This window comes from Frieseomelitta varia, unplaced genomic scaffold (assembly GCF_011392965.1).
Source record: "Frieseomelitta varia isolate USP_RPSP 00005682 unplaced genomic scaffold, Fvar_1.2 scaffold_249, whole genome shotgun sequence".
Taxonomy (NCBI): domain Eukaryota; kingdom Metazoa; phylum Arthropoda; class Insecta; order Hymenoptera; family Apidae; genus Frieseomelitta; species Frieseomelitta varia.
This window is the reverse complement of record NW_025109978.1, coordinates 473,831-499,963: the sequence shown is the minus strand read 5'-3', so window position 1 is coordinate 499,963 and position 26,133 is coordinate 473,831. Positions and strand designations below refer to the sequence as shown.

General features: G+C 29.8%; 5 protein-coding genes across 16 annotated transcripts; 4 read left to right on the top strand and 1 right to left on the bottom strand.

Annotated features, from left to right (window-relative positions):
• Positions 1-97: 97 nt before the first annotated feature.
• On the bottom strand, positions 98-3,525 carry LOC122528365 (dolichyl-diphosphooligosaccharide--protein glycosyltransferase subunit STT3B). Of its 2 annotated transcripts, none has more exons than XM_043653413.1 (7): positions 3,085-3,525; positions 2,200-2,898; positions 1,828-2,138; positions 1,225-1,762; positions 682-1,143; positions 489-579; positions 98-381 (listed from the first exon to the last, which is right to left on the bottom strand). In XM_043653413.1, exons 1-7 carry the CDS (start codon positions 3,303-3,305, stop codon positions 355-357), a joined length of 2,349 nt encoding a protein of 782 aa, XP_043509348.1. In that variant the 5' UTR covers positions 3,306-3,525; the 3' UTR covers positions 98-354. The 2 variants fall into 2 exon arrangements, with proteins under 2 accessions (XP_043509348.1, XP_043509347.1); XM_043653412.1 differs by having other exon boundaries at positions 98-346; positions 3,085-3,519.
• Positions 3,526-3,760: 235 nt separating this feature from the next.
• LOC122528359 lies at positions 3,761-5,404 on the top strand. The gene is made up of 4 exons (XM_043653397.1): positions 3,761-4,155; positions 4,229-4,396; positions 4,481-4,749; positions 4,854-5,404. Exons 1-4 carry the CDS (start codon positions 4,047-4,049, stop codon positions 5,319-5,321), a joined length of 1,014 nt encoding a protein of 337 aa, XP_043509332.1. The 5' UTR covers positions 3,761-4,046; the 3' UTR covers positions 5,322-5,404.
• A 9-nt stretch (positions 5,405-5,413) lies between these two features.
• Positions 5,414-6,429, top strand: LOC122528369 (follicle cell protein 3C-1). Of its 3 annotated transcripts, none has more exons than XM_043653424.1 (4): positions 5,414-5,534; positions 5,699-5,976; positions 6,082-6,153; positions 6,238-6,429. In XM_043653424.1, exons 2-4 carry the CDS (start codon positions 5,704-5,706, stop codon positions 6,343-6,345), a joined length of 453 nt encoding a protein of 150 aa, XP_043509359.1. In that variant the 5' UTR covers positions 5,414-5,534; positions 5,699-5,703; the 3' UTR covers positions 6,346-6,429. The 3 variants fall into 3 exon arrangements, with proteins under 3 accessions (XP_043509359.1, XP_043509360.1, XP_043509358.1); XM_043653425.1 differs by having other exon boundaries at positions 5,420-5,541; positions 5,783-5,976; XM_043653423.1 differs by having other exon boundaries at positions 5,420-5,557.
• Positions 6,430-6,489: 60 nt separating this feature from the next.
• On the top strand, positions 6,490-9,890 carry LOC122528366 (zinc finger protein 836). 2 transcript variants are annotated; one of them, XM_043653415.1, is made up of 6 exons: positions 6,490-6,639; positions 6,774-8,133; positions 8,216-8,301; positions 8,364-8,679; positions 8,972-9,075; positions 9,137-9,890. In XM_043653415.1, the coding sequence occupies exons 2-6, from the start codon at positions 6,966-6,968 to the stop codon at positions 9,812-9,814; spliced, it is 2,352 nt and encodes a 783-aa protein (XP_043509350.1). In that variant the 5' UTR covers positions 6,490-6,639; positions 6,774-6,965; the 3' UTR covers positions 9,815-9,890. The 2 variants fall into 2 exon arrangements, with proteins under 2 accessions (XP_043509350.1, XP_043509349.1); XM_043653414.1 differs by having other exon boundaries at positions 6,490-8,133.
• A 412-nt stretch (positions 9,891-10,302) lies between these two features.
• On the top strand, positions 10,303-25,825 carry LOC122528363 (E3 ubiquitin-protein ligase TRIP12). 8 transcript variants are annotated; one of them, XM_043653404.1, is made up of 25 exons: positions 10,303-10,442; positions 12,870-13,199; positions 13,339-13,647; positions 14,618-14,704; positions 16,701-17,052; positions 18,246-18,430; positions 18,531-18,704; positions 18,806-19,182; positions 19,268-19,552; positions 19,643-20,023; positions 20,105-20,277; positions 20,356-20,545; positions 20,622-20,850; positions 20,945-21,185; positions 21,259-21,664; positions 21,728-21,916; positions 21,993-22,178; positions 22,264-22,455; positions 22,585-22,790; positions 22,860-23,282; positions 23,357-23,609; positions 23,775-24,020; positions 24,100-24,429; positions 24,529-24,847; positions 24,935-25,825. In XM_043653404.1, the coding sequence occupies exons 2-25, from the start codon at positions 12,899-12,901 to the stop codon at positions 25,129-25,131; spliced, it is 6,231 nt and encodes a 2,076-aa protein (XP_043509339.1). In that variant the 5' UTR covers positions 10,303-10,442; positions 12,870-12,898; the 3' UTR covers positions 25,132-25,825. The 8 variants fall into 8 exon arrangements, with proteins under 8 accessions (XP_043509339.1, XP_043509343.1, XP_043509341.1 ...); XM_043653408.1 differs by lacking the exon at positions 10,303-10,442 and adding an exon at positions 10,667-10,741; XM_043653406.1 differs by lacking the exon at positions 10,303-10,442 and adding an exon at positions 10,765-10,783.
• Positions 25,826-26,133: the final 308 nt, after the last annotated feature.

Below are 26,133 nucleotides of genomic sequence, written 5' to 3'. Positions count from 1 at the left end.
GTCGTATATGTATAATTAACTTTATGTAGTATAAGTAAAATTAAACGTATGATCCCCTTTTTTAACATCATTCTTATTAAAAAATTGATCCAATTGCTTTCAGTGTTGAAAATTTTTTTTATTCTATATTTTAATTGATTCGAGTTTTAATGATATTAAAGTCTTAATTTGAGGTATAGTTTGTGGTAGACCCAAGGGACGGTAATTCTTTTTTCTTATTATAAAAGTTGTATTTGAAAATTATGAATTAGATAATAAATGTATGTTACGTAGGTTTTCGTTGAGGTTTTTGTCCTTTAATAATAGTTGGCCGGCCTTTTATGTAACCTTTTTTGCGACGTGGTGTCTGTAACATTAATGTCCCCCACCCCACAATTTCAACTACATTTCAAAATTACACAATGTTATAATTTAAAAACGGAGAAACGATACGATTAAAAATTCCAAATAAAATAAATGCTTTAATTGTTTATCATAAGAATTCTCACCTTTTTACTGACATATGAATTAGCATTTCGTGCAACAATTCGTTTGGATATTGGAATGCTTGGTCTATTAAATTCATTTGGTTTTTTCACCCTAAAATTATATTTCAATAAAAATATTCGTAATTCGTAAATACAATTATTTAAAAAATTTTAAAAATCAATTTTTATAATCATGTATTATTATTAGAATTACCTGTAAATTCTAACAAGCCAATGTTCAGTTGTATAGGCTTCTTCCAAATATGTTAACTGAAAATTTTTATTCCCTATTTCAGCATTACGCGTGCGGTCATAACCAGATGGTGATCGATAATCAATCTTTACTTCTCCAAATCGATAATAGCTTAGTTTATACATTAATGAATTCAAGAGGGTAGGTGAACCTTCTGAATCCACACGAAATTCTCCTCTTTCGGTAAAATAATCACTTTCACGAATGTCTTGTGGATGTTCGCCTTCTGCAATTCGGACCATCCAAAGGAACTTATTAACATCATCTCCGGAATATCCAATCATTCCTCCAAAAATAACTAATACATAATCTACATCTAACGATGTCATAATTTCATAAGCAGCACTTTCATTTGAGCTCATTGCTTTTCCAACTAGAGCTATATGTGAATTATTCCAAGTGTTATTGTCCACAAGCGTAGTTCTATATTAAAACGAAGAATGCTTCATATTGTTTTATTTTAGAAAAAGATTTAAATAGATTTTATTTTTTAATGATATATACCTATTAGCCATTCCAGCAATTTGATAACCATAATCCCACCAACTCATAATTCTAGCATCAATAGGTGTATTTTGTGCTAGCCAATAATAAGCTTCTCTAAAATCATCAAGAATCGCTCTACCACCATCATTACTGTATGATGCCAAAACAATTGAAGGGCTAGAATATGCATTACTTGTAATCCAAGTGCAATGCAATGTAAACATCATCATTAACACAAATGCACCAATGACAACACCATTTCGAAGATTAACACCTAATCCATCACCATTACCCCTAGGTCTCTCATGTCTCATTCTACGAAGTTTACCAGCTTTATCATAAAGCGCTCTACCAGGACTTCTTTCTCTTTCTTCTTCACTTTCTTCTTCACTTTCATTATTACTCCGATCTCTTTCACTGTCTTCTTCTTTAAAAAATAATTCAAGAAGATCACTGAATGCTATTCCAGCAAGCATACAAACAACTGGAGTTAGAGTGAGCATAAGCCTCACCATCACCCCAGCGAAATAAACAGCACTTATAGCATATAATATAACTGTAAAAAAATTATAATTAATATTGTGTAAAAAATCAATAAAAAATTTCATTATAAGATCTTACCAAAGACGCGTTCATCATTAATACGTTTAATACAGTACCACAGGCCCACAGGAAATGTTGTAACAAGAATGTGTAAATCAAAGAAAAAGCTAAACCATGTTGTAGGTTGATGTTCAGAAACAGATGCTATTATTGGAATGTGTATCTTTGCATAACCAGTATCCCAAAGTGAATAAAATCTTCCACTCCAAGGTGCAACAATACCAGCATAGGTTAAACAAATTAAAATCAATAAAAGAATAGCAGCTATAACTGCAACCACTCCTCCAAAGTATTTCATTTCAGATTTTGTAAGTACAGTTCTTAAATGTCTACAATAACAAAATTACATTGTACTAAAAAATTTAATACATTAACATTATACAAACATACCTGAGAGTTGCCACAAAAATTAATAATCCAAACACACCTCCAGCTGCCATGTGTTCTGATGTTCTTATTGGTTGAAAACCAACAAATGGTATTTGCATACTCAATAAAAGTCCCAGAATATAGAATGTAGTGTAACTTGTAAATAGACGATTACTGAATCGATTCATGATCAGTAATGCAAAAACATGAAGTGGAATTAAATTAATAATAAAAACATAACCACCCCATGCAGATACCATATAGAAGTAGGAGAGAGCAGTCATAGAAGCCCAAAAAATAGAGCCAGTTTTAACTGACTTAACCCAAAGATAATATGTAATTTGCAGTGCAAAAATAGCAATGCCTTCATTGTCATAACTTCCTGCTACAGATCTTGAGATGTAACCAGGTACAATTGCAATAAAACATGCTGCAAATAGACCAGCTCCTGCACTCCATATCTCTTTTGTTAATAAGTACGTAGAAATGGCTGTAAGGCCACTAAATATTGGAGCTAAGAATACACAAATATCTCTTATATGCACTGGGATATTTAAAGAATGTAATATATAATGTATAGATCCAGATGTTATCATTAATCCAGGATAAACAGTTCCACCTACAATACGACCCAATGGGTACCATGCTCTTTCATCAAACCAATTCAAAAAATTATAGAATCCATGTTGCACCATGTATGCCGTAGCTCTGTAGTTAAACCTAGATTATGGACGAATATTTTATTTTATAATAATAAGTTTACATACGCATACATATGTAAAATGTAACTAATTTACTTCAATTAAATTGTTCTTTACATTACAAAATCATAGGTAAATTTTAAATAAAAAATCTCTGAACTAAATTAAATTTTATCACATAACGTAATTGCGTAAAAATACGTACCAAGGATCGAATTCATGTATGATACTTTCAAAACGTATCACTGCAAATAAACGAGAAGCAAATCCTGAGATCCAAGCAAGTAGCAAAACAGTAAAAGTAATAAGAGAATTAAGGCCAGCAGCGTTCGTCAACGTAGAAGTTTTCATTTGCTTGGACGTCGATTTCTTATCGGGGAACATATCTTTTCTAGTATTTATAATGGATGTTTTATTTGGCAACATATTTTTCTTTTCTTTTTTTCTTTCTTCTTTCGATTTGCGAATGGAAAATATCCCCGTTAAATTTTAACAAATATCTGCCATAAACATATTAACATTTGTTTCTATTCAACACGTAGCAAATTAAGCAGCCAGCAACAAATTACCAAACCACTATGCTTAGGCTAGGAGTTTAAGACACGTTGAACACCGGCTACGTGTTAACCATGAGTTTAACAATGACGTTCTTTTACTTTCATAGAAATACGAATACAAGAATGGTATGTTCGAATATGCGTTTAAATGTACACCACGTTTGATATGAATATCAAGTTGTCGATTAGTTTCATTGATACATAAAATTAGAAATAATTCCTCTGCCAATAGAATTAATTTTACAGTAATATAACATCCGGCCTTCGACTATATAAATACAGATACTGCCACCTATACTACTGACACTTGTCTTAAAACATCATATCCGGATAATCGCATTACTTAATGACTAGTTCCTATCACTGAGAAAATAATATTTCCTGTTTTCGTTACAAACGTACAAGAAGTAAAATATTTTGGTAATTACCAAAAGAGTGTCAATCGAGACATTACAAAAAAAAATAAAAATTTGAGAAAGTGAAATAGGTATATGAAGAAATATAAATTATTTTTTTTACCACGCAACTAAAAAATCTTAAATAAACTAGCAGAATTGAATGCTGTGAATGACAAATTTTGTTAAACAACGCGGATAAAAATTATTCTCTCATGTTTAGCAGCAAAAAGCAATTAATAAAACGTACTGGCAAAAACCCTGTCGGTCGTTATGATTTCTTAAAACTTTTAGCTACAGAATTTCAAACTACCAAATCTAAAGGTAAAATCATATGAAAAAGATACAAATATAATGTTTATATACTTGAGATTAATAAAATATATTATTTTCGTAGAAGCGAGAGAACAAGTTTTAGCAAATCTTGCTAATTTTGCTTACGATCCTATCAATTATGGATACATAAGACAGCTACAAATAATTGATTTGTTTCTTCACACTTTGTCAGAAAACAATATAAAGTTAGTACGTTTTGCGGCGGCAGCTATATGTAATCTATGTGCTGGTAGGTATTTGATATTTGAAAAGATTTATATTTTAAATATATATTTGTTCATAATCATTATTTAATATGAGGATTGTGTTTTAGATCCGATAAATAAATTATATATTTTACGCAACCAAGGCATCCACCTATTAACATCACTACTCTCCTCACAAGATGAGGATACAGTACTATCAGCAATTACTAGTTTAATATTTCTACTTATCCCTGACTATAAGAATGAAGTAACAGCTGAATTAATTGAAAAAATATCTGGTCTTTCAAATTGTGAAAATAATCGTATTAAAAACTTAATAACGATATTTCTAAATGACTGCACTGATGTAAAGGATAAAATTGAAAATTCTAAGAACACATAAAAGTATTTTTGTACAATATATATTATACATATTTAATAAAAATATATAGATGAAATAATATATTTGGTAAAATAATTGATGAAATAATTGAGATATAATATGCCATAATTTACTTTAGAAGTAAAATGAAGTCTTCAAAACCATTTTTTAAAATGTTAAAAACATATGTGCAAAGATATTGCACTGGGCCTCCGAAAGTTGGAGATGAAATATCTATTTTTAAAAAAATTACAAAAGATGATATATTAAATTTTGCTAAATTAACTGGCGATTATAATCCAATACATTTTGAGGCATCAAATAACCTTGTTCATGGTGCTCTACTTAATGGTTTAGTATCAGGAGTAATTGGTACAAAAATGCCAGGTCCAGGGACCGTGGTAATTGGTCAAAGTTTCACATTTCCAGCACCATGTTATGCTGGAGATACAATAGAAATAAAAGTACAAATTATTTCTGCAAGGAAAATTATGAAATGTGAATATATTTGTATTGCAAATGAAAAAAAAATAGTTTTAAAAGGAAATGCAACATTCATCAAACGATCATTAAATGTCAAAGCATAATACAAATTATTGTTACATATATTTATTTGTATTTTAAAATTATATTCATATTAAAATAATAAAACAAGTTTTTTTTACACATACAATATGATTACTATGCCATTAGGAAATATTGCTTATTAAGTATATGACCCATTTTAATTGCTGACTTCACAGAACAAGATACTTTCAGCAAAACTTGCAAGTCTTATTGGTTTTCATTACTTCATGCAGGTGATGCATATAATTTAATTAATGTAAGTATCATTCGGATATTTTATTAATTCTTTACAATTTATTACAGATTCTATATATTTCTAATGCATATATAGCTTTTCTTTATTTGTAATTATTAATTAAAAGAAATTTTACATAAATACAAAGTATTTTTTTTACAGATAAAATGAATCCAATATTTCTACTATCAATTCTCTATTTCTTATCTGCATCAGCAACTATACATAGTAAAACTAAAATAAAACCTTTAAATGATACTCTTACAACTTCAACTGAATCTCCAATTGGTTGTGTTTGTGGAATTTTTTTAAGTGGACAGTTTGAAAAAGGCAACAAAGAGCCACCTAAAGGAAATCCTGCTATTTTTCATAATTTGCCTGGAACATTTCCATGTACTCCAAGTGGAAATAGACTCTGTACAAATAAATGCTTGGACATGGTAAGTTAATCTATAAAAACACAAATTTATTATCACACATATAATATTAATATTACAGTTAATTTCTTGCTTTAAATAACAAAAAGTATTAAATATTTTTTATAGATTATTAAATATTTGCCAAACAGTTCTAAAATACTATGTAGTTCAATAAAACATAACTGTCATAAAGAAAAGGTGAGTTTTATTATACTGTTTCAAATTACATTGAATAATATTATATATATATATGTTATATTGTATAATTTCTTTATGCTCTAGGCTTACTTATTTATCAAGAACTGTAAAAGTGGCTGGATTAATACAAATCTTTCTGCTGGAAGAGAGTATTGTTGTAAGGGTGGCACACCATACAAATGTCCAGTATAATATATAAAATGAATATCTTTTATTATGCTTTCAATTTATAAACTTTATACCTTTTTAATTCAATAAAACTATATTTGATTCTGCTACATTTTCTTCTTAAATATCCCGCTTCTTGTCTAAATATAACTTCAAGAACATCATATATACTCTACAAAGAATCAAAGGAATCCCAGATAAATATCTGAAATCCTCATTCTATAATTAAATTATTAGATATAAAACTCTGTTCTATTTTATGCATTTTAAAAAAGAAAAATTTTGACTTCAAATTCTCTATAGTTATTGGTACATGAGGTATGATTTTGATCTTTAATTTGTGCTATTAGGTCAAGTTCAGGCATAACCCCAATAATATTTCAAATGACAATGTTAAATTTAAATTAATCAGCTATTTTAAATTTGTATCTTAAACACTCTATATTTTATAGGCAGTCCTTACAAAAGCTAATTTTTATTGATACAAAAAAAAAAAAAAATGAAAGATTATGTTATTTATATTATTGTCCTATATTATCAATAATGATAATAATTAGAGTATGTAACTAGAAGAACATGTGGAACTTTCTATAATAAATTCTATTTTAAATAAAAGCCAATATAAATAAAGATTGGTAAGAAATATGTGTGCAAGACTTTTAGCATGTCCTTTGTGCTCACAACCAAGTTTTTTAACATTGGATGCTTTGCGAGCAGGATTAATAAGTGTAGCAACACGACCTCTTACATGTCCTGTGTGTAATGAAATATTGCTTGGTATCGACAAACTTACTATTCACTTATTCAGCCATACTATTAATTTAAGCAATAGTAATACGACAGAGACATTCAAACATACAAATATTACTACTAGTACTCATAATCCAGCATTAAATAATTTAGAAAATATTACTTTCCAAGATTGGAATTTATCTAAAATACAAAATACAGATTCAAGTAAATTTTCACAAAATAATTTAAATATTCAAAATAGTTCAATATCTTCTCAAAATTTGCAAAATACAAAGGATGAAGCTTCAGTTTTGAATTCAGAAGTTTCTATCCATGATCAAAATCCATTAAATCATGTATCTCAAATTACATTTCCACAAAATTCAATTTGTGAAAATAAAGAGATACATACATTTCAAAAGAGTAAAGAAATAGAATCAGAAAAACTCTCTCAACAAATATTACAAGAAACAATAAAAGTAAATTATGCTACACAGTACTTTACTCATCAAAATGTTAGACATGTAAATTTTATACAAAATTATCCTGAAATAGAAAATGAAAATGTCCAGACATTTAAAAACTGGATGCAAGATCAATATTGTGAACAACCAAATTGTAATGTGGTAGAAAAAGTGGACACGTCTATAGATAGCAATAAACCTTACAACAATGAACAAATGATAATAAATAAATTGCCAAACATTGCAACTACTTGTATTAATATACCACTAGAAAAAGCTAATGACAAAACCATACAAGATGATTCATTTGCTACATGTAATAAAAGTCAAAATCAAAGTTTTAAACATAATGAAATATTACCTCAATTCAAACTTATAAAAACATTATCATCAAGACAAAAGACTGAACGATGCAACATATGTGGTTTTCATTTTCCTGATCATAATATTTTGCTTTTACATAAACAATTAGTACATATGATCAACGAAAAAGATATAAATATTATTCCTGAAAATTTACTTAAGAATTATTCGTGTCACTTATGTTCTAAAGTGTTTAAAATGAGAGGTAGTTTAATGGTGCATATGCGAGTAGCACATATGGGATATAATTTAGGTAACTTCTTACAATATTGAAAATATATTAGTATCTATGTATCATTTAATAGATGTTAACATATATATATACATAATTTCAGGTCCTCTAGTCAAAGATGGACAAATAGAACTCATACTTAATGAAAATAAATTCAACTGTCCCACATGTGGAAAAAAATTTAAAAAGGTAATAAATAAATTTCTTTGAATATCTTTTTATAAAAAAATAAAATAACTTTATTATTTTAGGAACAACATGTAATGCAGCATTTAAAAACACATGAAGCTAAACAATGGGAATGTGATGTATGCAGTAAAATGTTTACAACAAAATATTTTCTAAAAAAGCATAAGAGACTCCATTCGGGAGAAATGCCTTATAAGTGTAACATATGTAACAAAACATTTACTTTCCAACAATCATATCATAAACACAGATTATACCATAAAGATGATAAACCATATACATGTACAACTTGTGGCAGATCATTTAAAGAATTATCTACTTTACATAATCATGAGCGAATTCACACAGGAGAAAAACCTTTTGCATGTGAAACTTGTGGTACGTTAATTTTTATAAGAATTTTATTTAAGAATATTAATTTGCAAATACCTTAGAATAATGCATGTTTTGTTTTCAGTTATTACTAACAATTTAATACGGATTGTACTTTCTGCAATGTATGTAGTTTATTATTATATGTAATGCAAATACAGCTTATATTTGGAAATAATATCTAATTATTACAAATAATAATTATATTTACACAGCATATGTCTGAAGAACTTTATAATTACTGATTGTTTTTCATAATGAAAAAATAAATTAAAATAAATTAAAATGGTTCTTTTAGGAAAATGTTTTCGTCAACGTGTTTCATACTTGGTTCATCGTAGAATACACACAGGTGTGATGCCTTATAAATGTACAACATGTGGAAAAAGTTTCAGATACAAGGTATATAGTATAATTAAATAAAGGATATTTTTATGACTTTACTAATCATTTATTATTATAGGTGAGTCAAAGAACTCATAAATGTTCAACAGGAAATGCACAACAAACAAATATCATGGATCAAACCACTATCAAGGATCAAATGTCAGTAAATTTGCCAGATATAAGAGATGACATGTCTAAAACACAAAAAGAAAATCAATTAATGTTGGATATTGTACATAATGAAGAAAACAAATATGTGTTAGTAATAAATACTCAAGGTCAACAACTTTTGACGAAAGAATCTAATATTGAAAAAATAAAAGCTATAAATAAAAAACAAAAATTAGAAGAATGTGCAGTAACGAACAATGAAAATGAAAAAACAAGAGATATGTGGAAATCTGACATTCCTAATGATTCTATGTTTAAGAAACCCATTGAAAGTTACAAAGCAATACAGTCAAAAAATGAAAAACCATTTCAAGATACAAATGATTTTTTTTCAATGGTGATGTCTCCACTTGAAAATGGATCACCCACTGCTGAAATGGAACATTTACGAGTATCATCTCCCATACAGAAAAAGGATATATCAAAATCTTTTGATACTTTCAAAAACACAACACATGACATGGAAATGAATATATTCAATGCAGATATGGAACAAAGCTACAGCGATAATAATGCAAATAATTTGCAAACCATTAATGAAGAATCATTGAAACAACTCTTGTATAGTATTGATGAGAAATAATTACTGGACCTTCTATAAGAAAGAAAATGCGTTATTAGTTATCACTGTTACAAATAAATAAGAATTCTTTAAAGAAAAATCAATTTAAAAAATTATAACAAATTTTTCTCTAGTCATTTAAAAATACATTAACAATAAAAATGTATCTATGTTTTCGAAACGCAAAAAGTTGTTTACTTCTTCGTAAAAAGTGGCACAATAGTTACGGTCGTTGAATTAACCTTCAAATCGTTTAATAACTTCATTAAATATTTTTCCGAACGAATGTTCAATCACAATAATTAGCTTTCATTAATGTTTATATTTTTGATTGATATACTTTCTAATTTATCTTCTCTGCGCAATAAGGCTATAATATTATTTTCGTCATTGATTGGTTAATAAAAATTGAATAATATATATTAACCAATCACAATTTGAAAAACGTTACAGTATGACTACATAAAGGGACACACGTGCTTCAGCTGAATCAACCATACAACCTGCATCGCGTATAATCCGCGGTCGAGATATCGTAGCAGACGACGTTCTAATCGACTTGACAGCACAGTCTGGATTTTCACGTGTCCTCTTGTACATCGCATTGCGTAACTGGAGTTCGACTTCCAGGGAGGAGCTCCCTTTTTCGGTAAGCAGTTATTTCAAATAAAATCAACGAGATCAAAGGGCATTTAATAATTGCAACATGCATAACGCTTCTGTCAAACGTTTGTTCTGTTTATTTGTTAATATATTTGTTTATCACAAATTAATCCCAAATGTAACTTGAGAAATATTTCAACTTATTGGCCAATTGGATACTACTGAATCAGGTTTTCAACCAATCATAATGATGTGTACATACTTGTCGCGATCAAACAGCAAAACTAGAATTCGTTACGACATCGCAATTGTGAAGTTTATGTGCTTTCTCGGAAGACTTAAAAAGTGAGACAGCCTGACAGTTGTACTATTGCTTTACAATTCCCTGTGCGTAACGCATCTATTTGTGATAAGCTAATCGTATTTTGAGCTTGAGCAGTTTAACGTTTGATATGTCATATGTCATCCGTTGACAAATCATATTTATTCGATCGTCGAGTCATTTCTTAATAATTTTTCATGCTTATGCGTGCGAATAAATCTGAATCGATCGTGCTCGTTCGAGAAACGTATAAAAAGCAAAAATTACGTCCGATACGTCACAACAGCGTACAATGTAACAGCAACATATTGAGTCAGACATACATACACGCACGTACACGTGTGCGACACACGTATGTATTGTAACGTGTATGAAATATAATTACAGTGTGCGTATATAAATAATACGTGTACGTATACGTATATGCAGACGCGTGTATATTTTAATCAGGGAATAGCTAATTATACATTTAGAAATTTCTCATTTGACATCTGGTCAATTGTTTGCGATTAATTTGACGCTGCATATGAGGACAAAGGAAAAGTTGGCATTTTAAAAAAATCGCAGCGAGATGGCTATTCGCGCCGGTTTTGCATCTGCTGTTCCGTTATGAATTGCGATTTTACTACACGCGGATACCGTGTTTTCGAACGCACCTACGTTGATTCCGAGTGACGTTTCCTGATGGGGGCGGAGCGTCCTCCAGCTTCCCTATTCTAACCAACCCGATCCCGATAGCCGTCGCATTCCGCTGAGTTGCTTCAGTGTGCCTCGGCAGTGCGTTTGGTGCGTTTTTTGGTGTGTGCCTGTGCACATAGCCACTCGCCAACGTACTTACGTGCCTGCGCGAGATTTCATTTCCCTGTCGTATGTAACGAGGAACGTTTGCGCTTATAAAAATCATCGACGTGAAGACATTTTCCTCGCAATGCCCTGGGCATGTTTTTCCGACATTCAGGTAATTCCTATTTGCAAATTGGGAATTCTTTCTCTCCTCTTGTCTCTCTTTTCTCTCCCTCCCTTCTCCCCCATTCTTCTTCTTTTTCTCCCCTCTTTGTCGAGGACCTGCATACCCAAGTAGGGTTCTCTTTTTCGAGGACCTAAACCTGAGGTCACACGGTACGAGAGTGATGAAACGAAAGAGAGAAAGAGACGAAGAAAGAACTCGTCCTCCATTACTTGTTCGCAAGCAAATGGTGGCTTGCTCGCTCGGTCTTTGTTGTAATTATTTACGTTTCTTCGCTGAATCCTTACGGTTATATTAAACTCGTTCGCGGCTTCGTTGCAACTATGTAATTGCTGTATTCTTAGAAGAGATTCTATGATGTCAACGGCACAATTTCGCATTGTGCATGATATAAACGGACACCAGTTGTAGTGTTTATTATGATACTTGGGTTTGTTACTATCTCTTTCACTGCGGAGGAAAATATTAATTGCGCATTGCTTTTGCTGTATTATTTAGTTATGCTCCTCTTATCTCAGTGCCCATTGATTTATCGTACTAAGTGATTTCTGTTTAATCTACTTAGTTACAATTATATATATACACGTATATATATAAATACATATGTACATATATATACATATATATACATCATATACTTTTTCTTGCTTTTAATGCATTATTTGTAAGTAGATATATACATTTCTTTATTACACTTTAATCAACATAATATGATTTTTTTTTATGCTTTTATATAATGAACATATTTATTTATTATTTTGTCAGTGTCTTTTATTTTAAAAATAAACGATATTTTTTTAATAATTAAAGTTAAACATGATAAAATATTTATAAAATCTATGTTTATAAAAAAAAACTTGAAATTGAAACTAATAATTTCAATCATTTATTCTTAATATTTATTACATTGTATTTCATGGTATTGTATAAATATTCAAATTAGAATTGTTTTTAACTTTGATTTATTATGTATGATATTTTTAATTTTAACTTCCATTTATAGACTACAGTATTGTCATTATATAATGGATATAGTGCCAAGGATTTTGACCCTTTCATAATTTCTTTGAGTTTTAATAATTTCTTTGAAATGGTCATATATTTTAGAATTTCAATATAGCACTTTACATGTTTTTCCTTGACTTAAACAACTATGATAAATATTTACTTCTCTTTTGTTACAGACAGAATAGTGGCATGAGTCGATTAATCTATGGCAGATCAACAAGATCAGTCGTCATCAGGGGGGTCTGTAGAGACGGCCAGTGCTTCAGCAGACACCTCTAAGGTTAGAGGGAAGAGCTCTAGCAGTGGTAGTAGTGGTTATAGAAAACGACAAAGCACTAGTTCTATTCCTGTCACAGTAGAAGAAAAAAGACGTAGACAAACTATTGGTGATCCACAATCGTCAGAAGTTTTTAATAATACTTCTTGTAAACATTCAAGTGATTCAACAGGAATTAGAACAAAAAGTGAATTTAAAAGTCATGGCAGTGGCTTAGACTCATATCTAGGTAATTACCCATTTAAGAAATATAATTATATTTCTTAAATCAATATGAAAATAATTCTTACATATTATCTTGATTTTGTTCTTATTTTAAAAGTGTTTTTTGAAAAGTGTATAGTTTCATCTATATTGTTTTATTATAGATAATAATTGGAAGCCACAACATAAAGTTCAACAATCGACCTATAATATTAGTGCGAATAGTACAAGAGCTCGTAGTGTTGCAAGAACAAGTTTGCCTGAGTTAAATTTAACAGCTATTGACTGTGTTGCATCAAGGACTCGTTCTCGTACACCACAAAATCCACAAGCCATATCACAAGGACATAATAGTTACAATTTATCACTATCCAGTGGTTACGATAGTAAAGAAGACTTAACATATAACAATTTGGTACCAACATCAACTACTACACCAGTTACTAGTCATCCATCCACATCAAGAGGAAGAGGTTAGTGTATTTATTGGTTTTATATAAAAAGTGTTGGTTGCAATGAGATGTGATGTGTGATTTGAGTGAACACATAATACAAGTTAAATCAATTCTAAATATATTAAACGCAAAATACATAAATCATAACAATAATAACATTAATTAATAAATTAATTAATATGGAACAATAATATATTTGCTAAGTATAATTAATTAATATGCATTTTTTGTAAATGGGCTCCTCTACATTAAAAAATTAATCATTTTTAATCTGAACAAGATTTTAATATTTTAAAAATGAATTTATGATTTTATATAATATGTATAGTTAATTTTTAATCTGTTTGTGTACTAATAATTCATTAATGTGTCAAATTTTATTATTTATAATATTTTATAATTTGTAATGATTAATAATAAATATGATAATTATTAGTTATTTAATAGAATATATTATACTTAATATAAGATATTTTTTGAAAATTTTTTTGTTGATTGTTCTTGTTGATTATAAAAGTATAATATAAAAGTATATATTTTTGTTGATTATTTTTAATAATATAATATATTATTTTCTTTAATATAAATTTTTTAAACAATTGTAATTAATTTATTTAAAAAAATAATGAATGATTTTCATAATAACTTTTAAAAAATTAATCTTTAAAAATATTTCGGACTAATTAAAATTAAATACATAAATATTTTATTTATATAAAATCAAACAAATTTTTGAAAGCAAATTAAATAATGATAATATTTCTAAATATACAAAAGTGAAAAAAGTAATTTACTTATAACATACAATGCATTTGATACAAGTAATATTATAGTCAATCTTTGCTCAACGTGTTTTGCAACCTTCATTTAATGAAGTAGTAGGCTAAAGTATAGGGTAGTAAAACTAGGATTTGATTCACAAATATCTTAAAATTAAAGAAAGAAAGTATTACCAAAATAAGAGTCATAGATCAGACTGTATCATTAGGCCTGAGGATGAGCGAATGTCTGGAAGGATTTGTGTCTGCTGTCAAAGCACTTTTTCCAATATCAACACAAACGTACCACCAAGAAGGTAAGCCTAAGGAGTACACACTTCGTACTACATTTTCTTACCCTTATTTTCTCTTACAAATTCATGAGTAGATTTTTTTAAATGAATACAGATCATTATAAATCTGCTCTCTAAATTGGTTTCCCATATGCAAGTATATCATATGAGATCAAATTGTTTGTGTCAAATTTGATTTATGCATGACATTATTTCTCCAGACATATAAAATGAATATAGTTCTGATGTAAGTTATACATGTTTGTACTATTTGAAATTTCATGATAAAATTCCATATATATATACACACATACATACATGTATGTGTGTAAGAAATTTATATGTACATATAAATTCAAACACTCACTCTTATCATTATTATATTACTTGGAGATTACATTTTGATATTAAAATACTTCATAAGGTATAAAAATGGTTCAAAAATATTAGCATGACAATTCAATAGAATATTATGAAAATATCATGCAATTTAGTTATTTACAGATATAAAAATTAAAAGTATCAATGTGTATCTAATTATTATATATAAAATTTTATTTTTTTTTAATGATAAATTTTTTGCAATTGGAAAAACATTTTTTTCAAATTAAAATTTAGCATTTATTTATATGTTAAATAATACTTATAAATATAATGAGACATAATTATTTATAACATGCATAATATATATTTTGTAAAGTTTATTAAAATTTTGCATATAATTAGTAATTATCATTAATAAAGTGTATCTATTTCTATAGATTTATGAACATTGTCTTAATGATTTAAATTTTTACTAAAATAATTATTATTTTCAGTTTTGAAAATTACTAAATATATTAAATTTGTATATCCAAATGTGCAATATAGCATGTGAAATATTTTCATTTAATTTAATGGGATGGATAGTATCAAATTAATAAGGTAAATATAGTTTACTTGTCATAATGTTGAGCAAAAATACATATTTTGTACATGCACTTTGTTGGAAAGGAATATACATTTGTTTACAAAAGAGTTGTTTACAAAAGATGTACAAAGCTTTATATGCAAGTATAGAAAATATATAATGTAATTCTATATGAATGCTATCTCCAATGTTTCTTTTCTGCAATGATATAAAACTTCTTATTAAAAATATTTAACGTATTTAATCATATTTTGACATCATAATATATATACTACAAACTTTCATTTAAATTTTATAAAGTAAAAAATGTTTATAATTACTTACTAAAGCATCTGTATAAATCATATGTTCATTTCTTTTTAAACTTTTACATATAAAGCAAAATTTTCTAATTTATATTTTGCTTTAACATTTAATTTTATATGAAGTATATTCTAATATCTATTTATTATTTATATCATATATAAACATTGGTTCAATCAATTTTGTTATTATATTTAAAAATGTAATATTATTATTCTGTGATATTATCTTTTAATCTATAAAAAAAATTCATGAAATCTATAAAATAAATAAAAGCATGTATTGTACATCTGTATAGGTTTAACATAGGATTATATTTCCATAAACATATAATATGAATATGTATGCAATTGACATAAATATTTGTAAAAAGAAAATACATGCTTGAATAGGTTGTAGATTGCACAAAAGATAATGTATATATAATATTATAAGTTATAATATAATTATATAATTATAATATAATTATTATCAATTTTTAACTTGTGAAAGTGCTTGTTTCTTATGATTATGCACAAGAAACAATGATACTTAAGAAATTTGTTTTATATGCACTAAAGCATTATATATGTATGTTAACATTTCTATTTTTCTTGTTATCCAAAGTGGTAATGATTTTTAACAATATTCAAGTTTTAGAACATTTAAAAGTTATTGCAAGTATTGAAGTATTTATATATATATATATATATATATATATATATATATATATATAAATCATAATAATAATAATAATAATAATAATAATAATAATAATAATAATAATAATAATAATAATAATAATAATAAAATATTTGAATATTTTAGGATCAAAATCCCACGGTGGTGCAACCTGCGCGAGTAGCAGTGCGAGTAGTCAAGTTTTAAGTGTGAAGTCCAGCATCAGAGTGGGTAACGCAACCAGTAATTCTGTGGAGAGCGGTGGCGGGGCGTTGGCACATGACGGGGCAGGCACTAGTGGCATCACAACAGCCACTGCCAGTCCACCTGTGTCTACCACCGCCGCTGCTAACCCTACACACCCTCATCCTACGCACAAGCATATATTACGTTCTCGCACAAAATTATCCAGTGACTATAAAGAACTATCAAGTATTAACAAAACTTCAGGAAAACATCATAAAAAAGATAGTACAACAGGCACTTGTTCAAGCTCCAGGTAATTAATTGCTTAGAAATGATAATTAGTTAACTTCTTGCCAGTCCTGTAAATTTGACGAAATCGGTCCAAAAAATGCCTATGTTTTTTTTTTCATAAATTGGTCATGTTGTTCTGATGTAAAAGAAAGGGGATTCAAGTGGTAAATGAGTTTTTTATTTGTAAAAAATGAAAAATAAATATTTTTTCCACGTTTTTTTATTATTTCAGTTTTTCAAAAATTGATCTGCCTTGTCTAAGCCTCCCATGATGTTATTGTATTCAGTTACAGCTTTTGGATTTATTTCAAAGTCTTTATCAAATGTTTATACAATATTATCTTCTTCTTCAGGCCTAAGCTCAGATATAAACACTACATCAATGGGGTTTATGTTTTACCGACTCTAAATTATTTATAATTCTCTTTTTTAGAAGACTACATGAAAAAGACTATATAAATGCTCTTACCATACTATAAAATAAGCATGGCGAAAGCTGTATGTTTCTGCGTAAGCCCGTGATTCGCTAGTCAACGTGCGAGCGTCAGGCTCGTCTGTGACTGTCACTGGCTGGTCTGGCAAGGGGTTAATACGTTTGAGATGGAGACCGATACTTCATTATTCGTTTAGCTGCCGTGGGTCCCAGATAACCCAACATTCGTTTAGCCATTGTCTGGACCAACTATATCGAGTCTGATAAATAAACATGATTTATATAATATAAAAAATACTATAATTTGTATAACATAAAAATTACACTTACAAAACAGTAATTTATACTTATAACATAAAAACTTATAAAAATAAAATTAGAATAAAATAAAAGGACTTCAAAAACTATAATTTATATAACACAGGCTTGTATCCGACGCGTAACAATAAAAAAATAACCTAGTGTTAGTCTTAGGCAACATCAAAGGAATGATAAAGAAATCTCTCCACAGTCTAAACATATACTATGTTTATATGGGATTGATACAGGATTCAATTTAGATTCAATCCTGCATATAAACATAATAATAATGTGAGGTAGAATCTCTATACTATTGTATTAATAGTTCATATTTATATTATAATAGATTGTACAGTCAAATAACGAAACATTCTCTGCCGGCCGAATGAAAAGCATATTAAATTCGGCTCCGTCTCGAACGTGTTAAATATTATATCATGTTTAATATATATTATCATGATTATAATATTTTATTTAAATAGGCATCGTTCTTCATCTCGTACAAGAAAAGCAGTGATAGAAGGAGGTTCTGGAGGAAGTGTAATGTCAAGTGATCCTATGACTAATAGTACTACTCCAACAACTGTTTCATCTACAGTTTCTAGCAATCAATTAGTATCCACAACAGGAGAAGATGAATTAGCATCTACTGCTACGTCTGCCACTGGTTAGATTATATACAAAATGATACATACAACCATACAAATGTTCTAAGTCATATCTCATTTTTTAAAAAGTTATTATCACGATATTATTTATTTATTAAGCAAGTGGAGGACCATCCGGGTTGTCGGGAACTACTGGAGACAGTGAAAGCGATGATGGAGAAGTTGGGAGGTTGCAAGCATTACTTGAAGCTAGAGGTTTACCTCCTCACGTGTTCGGCGCATTAGCACCACGAATGCAACATTTGTTAAACAGAAGCATGGGTGCAAGTTCTGGTAATGTTATATTCTTTTTTATTTCATTTTTTATTTCAGTTTTATTTAAAAAAACATTTTTCATTGAATATTATATTTAGAAAATACATATATAATTTTAGCTGCTAAAGCACAACAATTACTGGCTGGTCTGCAAGCTGTTGATGACGAAGGAGAACAGCTACAAGCCGTTATTGGAATGGGTGAAATTCTTGTTATGGGAAATGAAGATACATTAGCTGGTTTTCCCGTGAAACAAGTAGTCGCTGCATTAATAAATTTACTGGGAATAGAACATAATTTTGTAATAATGACGCATGCATGTCGTGCTCTTACTTATATGATGGAAGCTTTACCTCGATCGTCAACAGTAGTAGTTGATGCTGTTCCCGTGTTCTTACAAAAACTAGAATCTATCGAATGTATGGACGTAGCAGAACAATGTTTAACAGCGCTAGCTATGCTTTCACGAAGACATAGTAAAACTATTTTACATGCGGTATGCGTAATATTAATTCATCAACAACTATGAAGTTCAATTTAATGTTACTTGTTATTAATTTGTTTTACATGTTTATTTTTAGGGAGGGGTATCAGCTTGTTTAAAATTTGTCGACTTTTTTAATATTACGGCACAGCGAGCTGCATTAACAATTACAGCAAACTGTTGTCAAAATCTCCATCCTGATGATTTTCACTTAGTAGCTGACAGTTTACCTTTATTGACAAGTAGACTGACAAACCAAGATAAGAAAAGTGTCGAGTGTGTTTGCCAAGCATTTAGTCGATTAGTTGATAGTTTTCAACACGATCCGGTAACTTTACACAAAATTATAAATGCAGAACTTCTTCAAAACTTACAACAATTGGTAAGAAAAGTTCTAATTATTATTTCATAATGTTTTGACTTATTCACAATATTTTATGATTTAATTACATTTTCTTATTACATTTTTTAGCTTATGATTACACCACCTGTTAACAGCATTAGCAATTTCATAACAGTGTTGCGAATGCTCTCTGTGATATCAAATCGCTGTCCTGATTTGGCACAGCTGCTTCTGCAACAGAATATAGCTTTCACACTAAGTTATCTTTTAACTGGATCATTAGAAGTGAAAACGGAAGATGTAGAATTAGTACCGCGATCTCCGCAAGAATGGTTTGAAATCACTTGCTTGATCGAAGAACTTATGCCTCCATTACCAACGGATGGCATATTTAGTGTAAATAGTTTACTTGAAAGGACCAGTAATCAACAAGAAAATGTTCATTGGGAATGGCGGGATGAAAGACATTGCTGCCATCCATTTAGCACTATTGACTCTAGAATTATCGAGGTATTGTAGTTATCATATTTACTTAATGGAAACGCTACAGGAAATCTAATATATATACTAAAGTGAAAATGTCCTTTTCAGATGGCATTTCAAAATGGCGAGGATGAGATATGTCTTTCCTCCTTAGGACGAACTTATACGATAGATTTGACTGTGATGAAACAAATTAATGAAGATATTGGATTAGCAAGGAGCATTTTTCGCAGAGTGAATGCACATCCTGCAGAAGGCAAAAGTTCTACATGTCCATCAAAGTAGAGATCTTAATTAACTTTTAGACGAATTCTTTACAATTTTTAATTATCATAATTTATATTTATAAATTTTTGCAGTATGGATGTTGTACCTCCAGTAATCGAAACAAATGAATGGCTAGTATCGTTTATTCGAACACTATTCTCTGTGTTATATGAAGTTTACAGCAGTTCTGCTGGTCCTGCTGTAAAATGTAAATGTCTCAGAGCTCTGTTACGTATGGTCTACTATGCCTCAACCGATTTACTTAAGGTAAGTATATCTGAGGTAAATGAAAGTACTTAAAGTTTCCTATTTTTGAAATTTCTTATCGTTCAAATTTCTTTCGTTATTGTTAATATAGGATGTCTTAAAAAATCAAGTAGTATCATCACACATAGCGGGTATGCTGGCATCCCAAGATTTACGAATTGTTATTGGAGCTCTGCAGATGGCAAGTATATTAATGAAAAGACTACCACAAGTATTTGGGGTTCATTTTCATCGTGAGGGCGTTTTGCATCAAATACGGCAACTAGCTGATCCTGAAGTACCTCTTGGTGTTTCACCACCCAAGTGTCCTTCTAGTACTGGTAATTTATTTATTTTGTAACATTAAAATATTTTACTATTATATTATAAAATATATAATATACTATTTATATTTTTCACTCTTATCTTTTCTAGGTTCATCGTTACCAAGTCCACAGCCAGGTCCATCTAATACGTCGCTTTGTTCCACCACGATGTTTTCTTCTAATAATGCTACGTCTCCGATTGCCTCTCCATCAACAAATGGCAATATATTATTCGGTACAATCGCAACATGTCAGTTGAAATCAAATCTTTCTGCATCAATGGAAACGCATACTAGAAATGAATTAAATTCTACCGTAGATGATGTAACTACACCACAAAGTGCTCATTTGTATGTATGCAGTATCAAAATATTGAAAACTTACATTGTAAACAAATACTATTTAGATGAAATACTTTATTAGGAGAATTGGAGATGTCCTGAAAAGGAAACGACAAAATAAGAAGGGTCGATTTTCGAGGCTCGGCGGTACTACACCACAACAAACTCAGCAACCCGAATCGCTGTTCACTGGTTTCGCTCCCAAAAATAATCGTTTCTTAGGAAATCTTAATCCTGCTAGATGGGGTCGAAAATCGTCGTCATCAAGTTCTACTAGCGATAAAAGGGATACAAGTTCATCGACAAGTTTGTCGAAACCACCTAGTAATTCAAGTTTAACAGGAGGTAATCGAGACAAGGCTAAAGCGTGGGTACGTGAACAAGCTGCTCAATTTTTGGCACGGTATCAGGATGATGCTCCGTGCACACATCCTGCGATGACAGTTCTCTCTAGACTTACTGCCGCCATACAACGGTTACAATCAAATGTAAGTATTCCTCAATATAAATATGCAATATTTAATATTCAAAAATGGGAAATGAATCCATAGGAATTGGATGAAATGTTATCAGCACTTACTGAATTACGAGACATAGTACTGGAAAGTGATATATCTCCGTTTGAGATGAATTATAGCGGTCTCATCAAAGCTCTCCTCAACTACCTCACAACTACAGATGCCCCTGGTAATCGTTATGATCGCCTTCGTATGTTTTGGAAATTGTTTGCAGAGTCAACTGTGAGTGGTACAAAATAAATAATTGTACATTAGATTCTTTCAAAGAATATTGTTTTTATAAATATCTAATTTTTAGATGTGTGAAGATAACAATATTACCGATCTTAGTCCTGGAGCATTTGGTGCTCTAGTAACAAAATTAAATAGTTGTGTAGCACAATTAGAACAATTCCCTGTAAAAGTACATGATTTACCAGCGGGATCTGGTGCTGGTCGCGGAGGTACTAGTGCTCTCAAGTTTTTTAATACACATCAACTCAAGGTACAGTATTTAATTTTCAAAAATAATAATAGTGTTCAACTTAAATAATGGTAATAATTCAAATTAATTTTTTATGATTTTGTAGTGTAATCTTCAACGACATCCAGATTGTAACAACTTAAAACAGTGGAAAGGAGGCACTGTTAAAATAGATCCTCTTGCATTAGTACAAGCAATTGAACGTTATTTAATGGTTCGTGGATATGGTAGAATACGAGAGGCTGAATCTATGGTTAGTGACGACGATAACAGTGAAGATGATATAGATGATACATTGGTAATATTTATGTGTATATGTATATGTAATATATACATACATTAATTTAAGTTAATATAATATAATTTTACATTTTTTCAAATTAATAAGTAATAAATAATAATATCTGGAATGTATTTAACATTACAGGCAGCAGTAGTTATAAGCCAAGGATCAGCGAAACATAAACTCCAGTTCTTAATTGGAGATGAAGTACTGCCTTTTAATATGACTGTTTATCAAGCTGTTAGGCAATTTGGTTGTACTGGAATGGATCATTCTGAAGCAGAAGCTGATGGTGAACCACCACTTGGTCATGATGCTGTATGGGTACAGACTCACACAATTTATTACAGGTATTTTTTAATTTTTAATTCTCTTTAATAAAAATAATTTAAATACTTTAAATAATTTAATTTGTTTAGACCTGTACCCGAAGAAGAAACTGCAACGTCGCCAAAACCAGGATCAAGTTCACAGGGTAGTAGCCGCAAAGGCAAAGGAAAAAGTACAAAGATCAGTTCAAAACGAAAAGAGGATAGTTTATGGCTTGAAGGAATAGTCCCTGCACAACGATGTCCTCTTGATCCTTATTTGTTACCCACCTTGCCGTCTTCAGTTACCATTACTGATGCTTCATTGGACGGTTTATGTCTATTACGTCTTTTACACTCGTTAAATCGTCATTGGAGTGTCCTATTTCCTCATCTGAAAGGTTTAAGTTTACTTTCTCCGCAAGATTTTATTAATAATAAAATAGCCGCAAAAGCTAGTCGGCAGCTACAAGATCCTTTAGTGATCATGACTGGAAACTTACCATTGTGGTTACAACAAATTGCTACAGTATGGTAAGTACTATGAAATTCGCAATAATTTATTAACAGCAATGTTGTTCAATTATTATATTTTTAATTGTTTGTAGTCCATTCTTGTTCCCGTTTGAAACGAGACAGTTGTTACTATATGCAACGTCGTTCGATCGAGATAGAGCTCTACAACGTCTTTTAGATTCCGCTCCAGAATTATCGGGATCAGATAGTCAAGAACGTGTCACTCCACGTTTAGAACGAAGAAAGAGAACTATTTCTAGAACTGATATCCTCAAGCAAGCAGAACTAGTTATACAAGACTTAGCATCTAGCAAAGCCTTACTTGAAGTGCAATATGTCAATGAGGTTTGTTTTGTTTTGTACTTATTATATATAGTTTGTTATAGTTTAATATATTTTTGTATATATTAATATATATTTTTATATTATATATATATAGTTTATTTTTTATATTATTTTCATAGTACTTAATAATTCATAGTATTGAACTATTTGTTACCTGTTTTGCAGGTCGGTACTGGTCTTGGTCCAACATTGGAATTTTATGCTCTAGTCTCCCAGGAATTACAGCGTGCTGATCTTGATCTTTGGCATGGTAGTTCAAATCCGACCGAGACAGGATATGTTAATGTTTCGCAAGGACTTTTCCCAATGCCGATTCCATGGAATACTAAAGTTTCCCATCTTGCAAAACTTAAAACGAAATTTAAGTTTCTTGGAAAATTTATGGCAAAAGCGATATACGATTCAAGAATGGTATAATTTATTTTATTGATTAAATTAAGATTTATAACGCTACGATCTAGCTACATTTTTCTTTATGTGATTTTTTTAGCTGGATTTACCATTCAGTTTAACTTTTTATCGCTGGTTATTGGGAGAAGAACATATGTTAACATTAGCCGATTTAATACATGTGTGTCCTGATGTACATCGAACACTTAGTAGATTACAAGAAATTATTAGGCAAAAGGAAACAATTGAGAAAGATCAAATATTAAGGCCACATGAAAAAGCAAAACTGATAGATTCACTAAATCTAGATGGTTGTTTAATCTCTGATCTTGGCCTTGTTTTTGAACTACCGGGTTACGAAAACATCGAATTAAGGAAAAATGGAGGCGAAATACCCGTTTCCATTTATAACCTAGATCAATACATCAAGGTATTTTTATTATAATGATTTGAATATTAAGATGCAATAAACATATTTAGTATCTTTTTTGTATGATTAACTTTATACTATTTAAAATTGATTTTTTAGTTGGTGGTGCATTGGTTCTTGTACGAAGGTATCTTTAGACAAATGGAAGCATTTAGGGAAGGATTTGAATCTGTATTCCCACCGTCACAACTGAGACTATTCTTTCCTGAAGAACTTGAAGCTGTGTTCTGTGGACATGCACAATCAGGTGGACAATGGGATGTGAAAACGCTTTCGGAGTGTTGCAGGACTGATCATGGTTATACACCAGATTCTCGTGCTATCCGTTTTCTATTTGAAGTTATGTCAAAATACAACAGTGAAGAACAAAGGCAGTTCGTTCAATTTGTCACAGGTTCTCCTCGGTTACCAGTTGGAGGTAAGTTTTTATTATTCTATGTAAATATCATAACATGTTTAAAAAGAAAAAAGAAAAAAAATTGAAAAATAAAATATCATTTTACAGGTTTCAAGAGTTTAACACCACCGTTAACGATAGTGCGTAAAACGTTCGACCCATCTATGAAAACGGATGATTTCTTACCATCCGTAATGACTTGTGTTAATTACTTAAAACTGCCTGATTATACAACATTAGAGATAATGCGAGAAAAGTTGCGAATAGCTGCACAAGAAGGACAACATTCGTTCCATCTTTCCTAGAAACGGATGGAAAACCGGCGCGCCATTTGCGATTTTAATATCGCATTATTCACGTTGAAAAAAATTCTTCAAATACCGTTTCAAATATTTAAAGAAATAGCTGCATTTTGTTTAAAACTCGGTGATCATACATTTGCAGCACTTTATATAAGCTTTTTTCGAAGATATCTTTTCTTTGATTTTAGTGAACATTCATTTAAATAAATTTTAATTTGATGTTTATCTTTTTACTTATAAATATAGATTGTGATATATTTTCTCAAAAAAAAAAAAAGTGCGAAGGTGTTAGCTCTACCATATGAATTTTCTCTTGTGGTATTATGAACTGGTAGCGTGGAAGCAGCCTTGTTCTAGAAAACTTATCTTTGATGTGTTACAATAATTAATAAAAAGTTGTAAATATAGTTTAATATGCGCAAGTCTATATAAATACTTTATATAATAGTAACAAAAAAATGATATTGCTACGAAACTCTATACTAATTAAATATAATATAGTCTAAATGGACTTTATTAGATATAAGTAAATTTTATATCAGTGGTGCATTTAGCATCATAATTTCATGCCTGAATGCAAATTACAATGAAATCACGAATCAAGATCAATGAAAGAAAAAAAAATGCCCTAATGATGTAACTCATGTTTCATCATCATAAAAAAAATACAGTAACTGCGAATATAATTACATCTTTACGATTATCGTTTTAATTTTTTAATCGATCTCTTGTGTCCGCTGCTTAGTTTTCAGTATGCGAGCACTGCGCGAATTGACGTGCAACACTCCTATATTTAAGTTTGTATCATTAATTAAACTTATTTTATATTTTTATTCTAGGTAAGATAGTCCAATTAATATTTTACTTAGCTGTGTAAGAATGCAGCCAACCGTAAAATCAAGTCATCATAATGATATATGAATCGAAGAAAATTCTAATATCCACTTATTTACAGGCAAAGTATCTATTTATGAAACATGTACGACAACTGTATAATACGAAATA

Coding starts and splice junctions, on each gene's coding strand:
- LOC122528365 (XM_043653412.1), bottom strand. CDS start 3,305: ATGTTGCCAAATAAAACATCCATTATAAATACTAGAAAAGATATGTTC. Junction 2,139..2,199: donor ATTTTTGTGGCAACTCTCAG/GTATGTTTGTAT, acceptor TTGTTATTGTAG/ACATTTAAGAACTGTACTTA. Junction 580..681: donor TGGCTTGTTAGAATTTACAG/GTAATTCTAATA, acceptor ATATAATTTTAG/GGTGAAAAAACCAAATGAAT.
- LOC122528359 (XM_043653397.1), top strand. CDS start 4,047: ATGTTTAGCAGCAAAAAGCAATTAATAAAACGTACTGGCAAAAACCCT. Junction 4,156..4,228: donor TCAAACTACCAAATCTAAAG/GTAAAATCATAT, acceptor TTATTTTCGTAG/AAGCGAGAGAACAAGTTTTA. Junction 4,397..4,480: donor TATATGTAATCTATGTGCTG/GTAGGTATTTGA, acceptor ATTGTGTTTTAG/ATCCGATAAATAAATTATAT.
- LOC122528369 (XM_043653424.1), top strand. CDS start 5,704: ATGAATCCAATATTTCTACTATCAATTCTCTATTTCTTATCTGCATCA. Junction 5,977..6,081: donor CAAATAAATGCTTGGACATG/GTAAGTTAATCT, acceptor TATTTTTTATAG/ATTATTAAATATTTGCCAAA. Junction 6,154..6,237: donor ATAACTGTCATAAAGAAAAG/GTGAGTTTTATT, acceptor TTTATGCTCTAG/GCTTACTTATTTATCAAGAA.
- LOC122528366 (XM_043653415.1), top strand. CDS start 6,966: ATGTGTGCAAGACTTTTAGCATGTCCTTTGTGCTCACAACCAAGTTTT. Junction 8,134..8,215: donor ACATATGGGATATAATTTAG/GTAACTTCTTAC, acceptor ACATAATTTCAG/GTCCTCTAGTCAAAGATGGA. Junction 8,302..8,363: donor GTGGAAAAAAATTTAAAAAG/GTAATAAATAAA, acceptor TTATTATTTTAG/GAACAACATGTAATGCAGCA.
- LOC122528363 (XM_043653404.1), top strand. CDS start 12,899: ATGGCAGATCAACAAGATCAGTCGTCATCAGGGGGGTCTGTAGAGACG. Junction 21,665..21,727: donor TACAACGGTTACAATCAAAT/GTAAGTATTCCT, acceptor ATGAATCCATAG/GAATTGGATGAAATGTTATC. Junction 24,848..24,934: donor TCCTCGGTTACCAGTTGGAG/GTAAGTTTTTAT, acceptor ATCATTTTACAG/GTTTCAAGAGTTTAACACCA.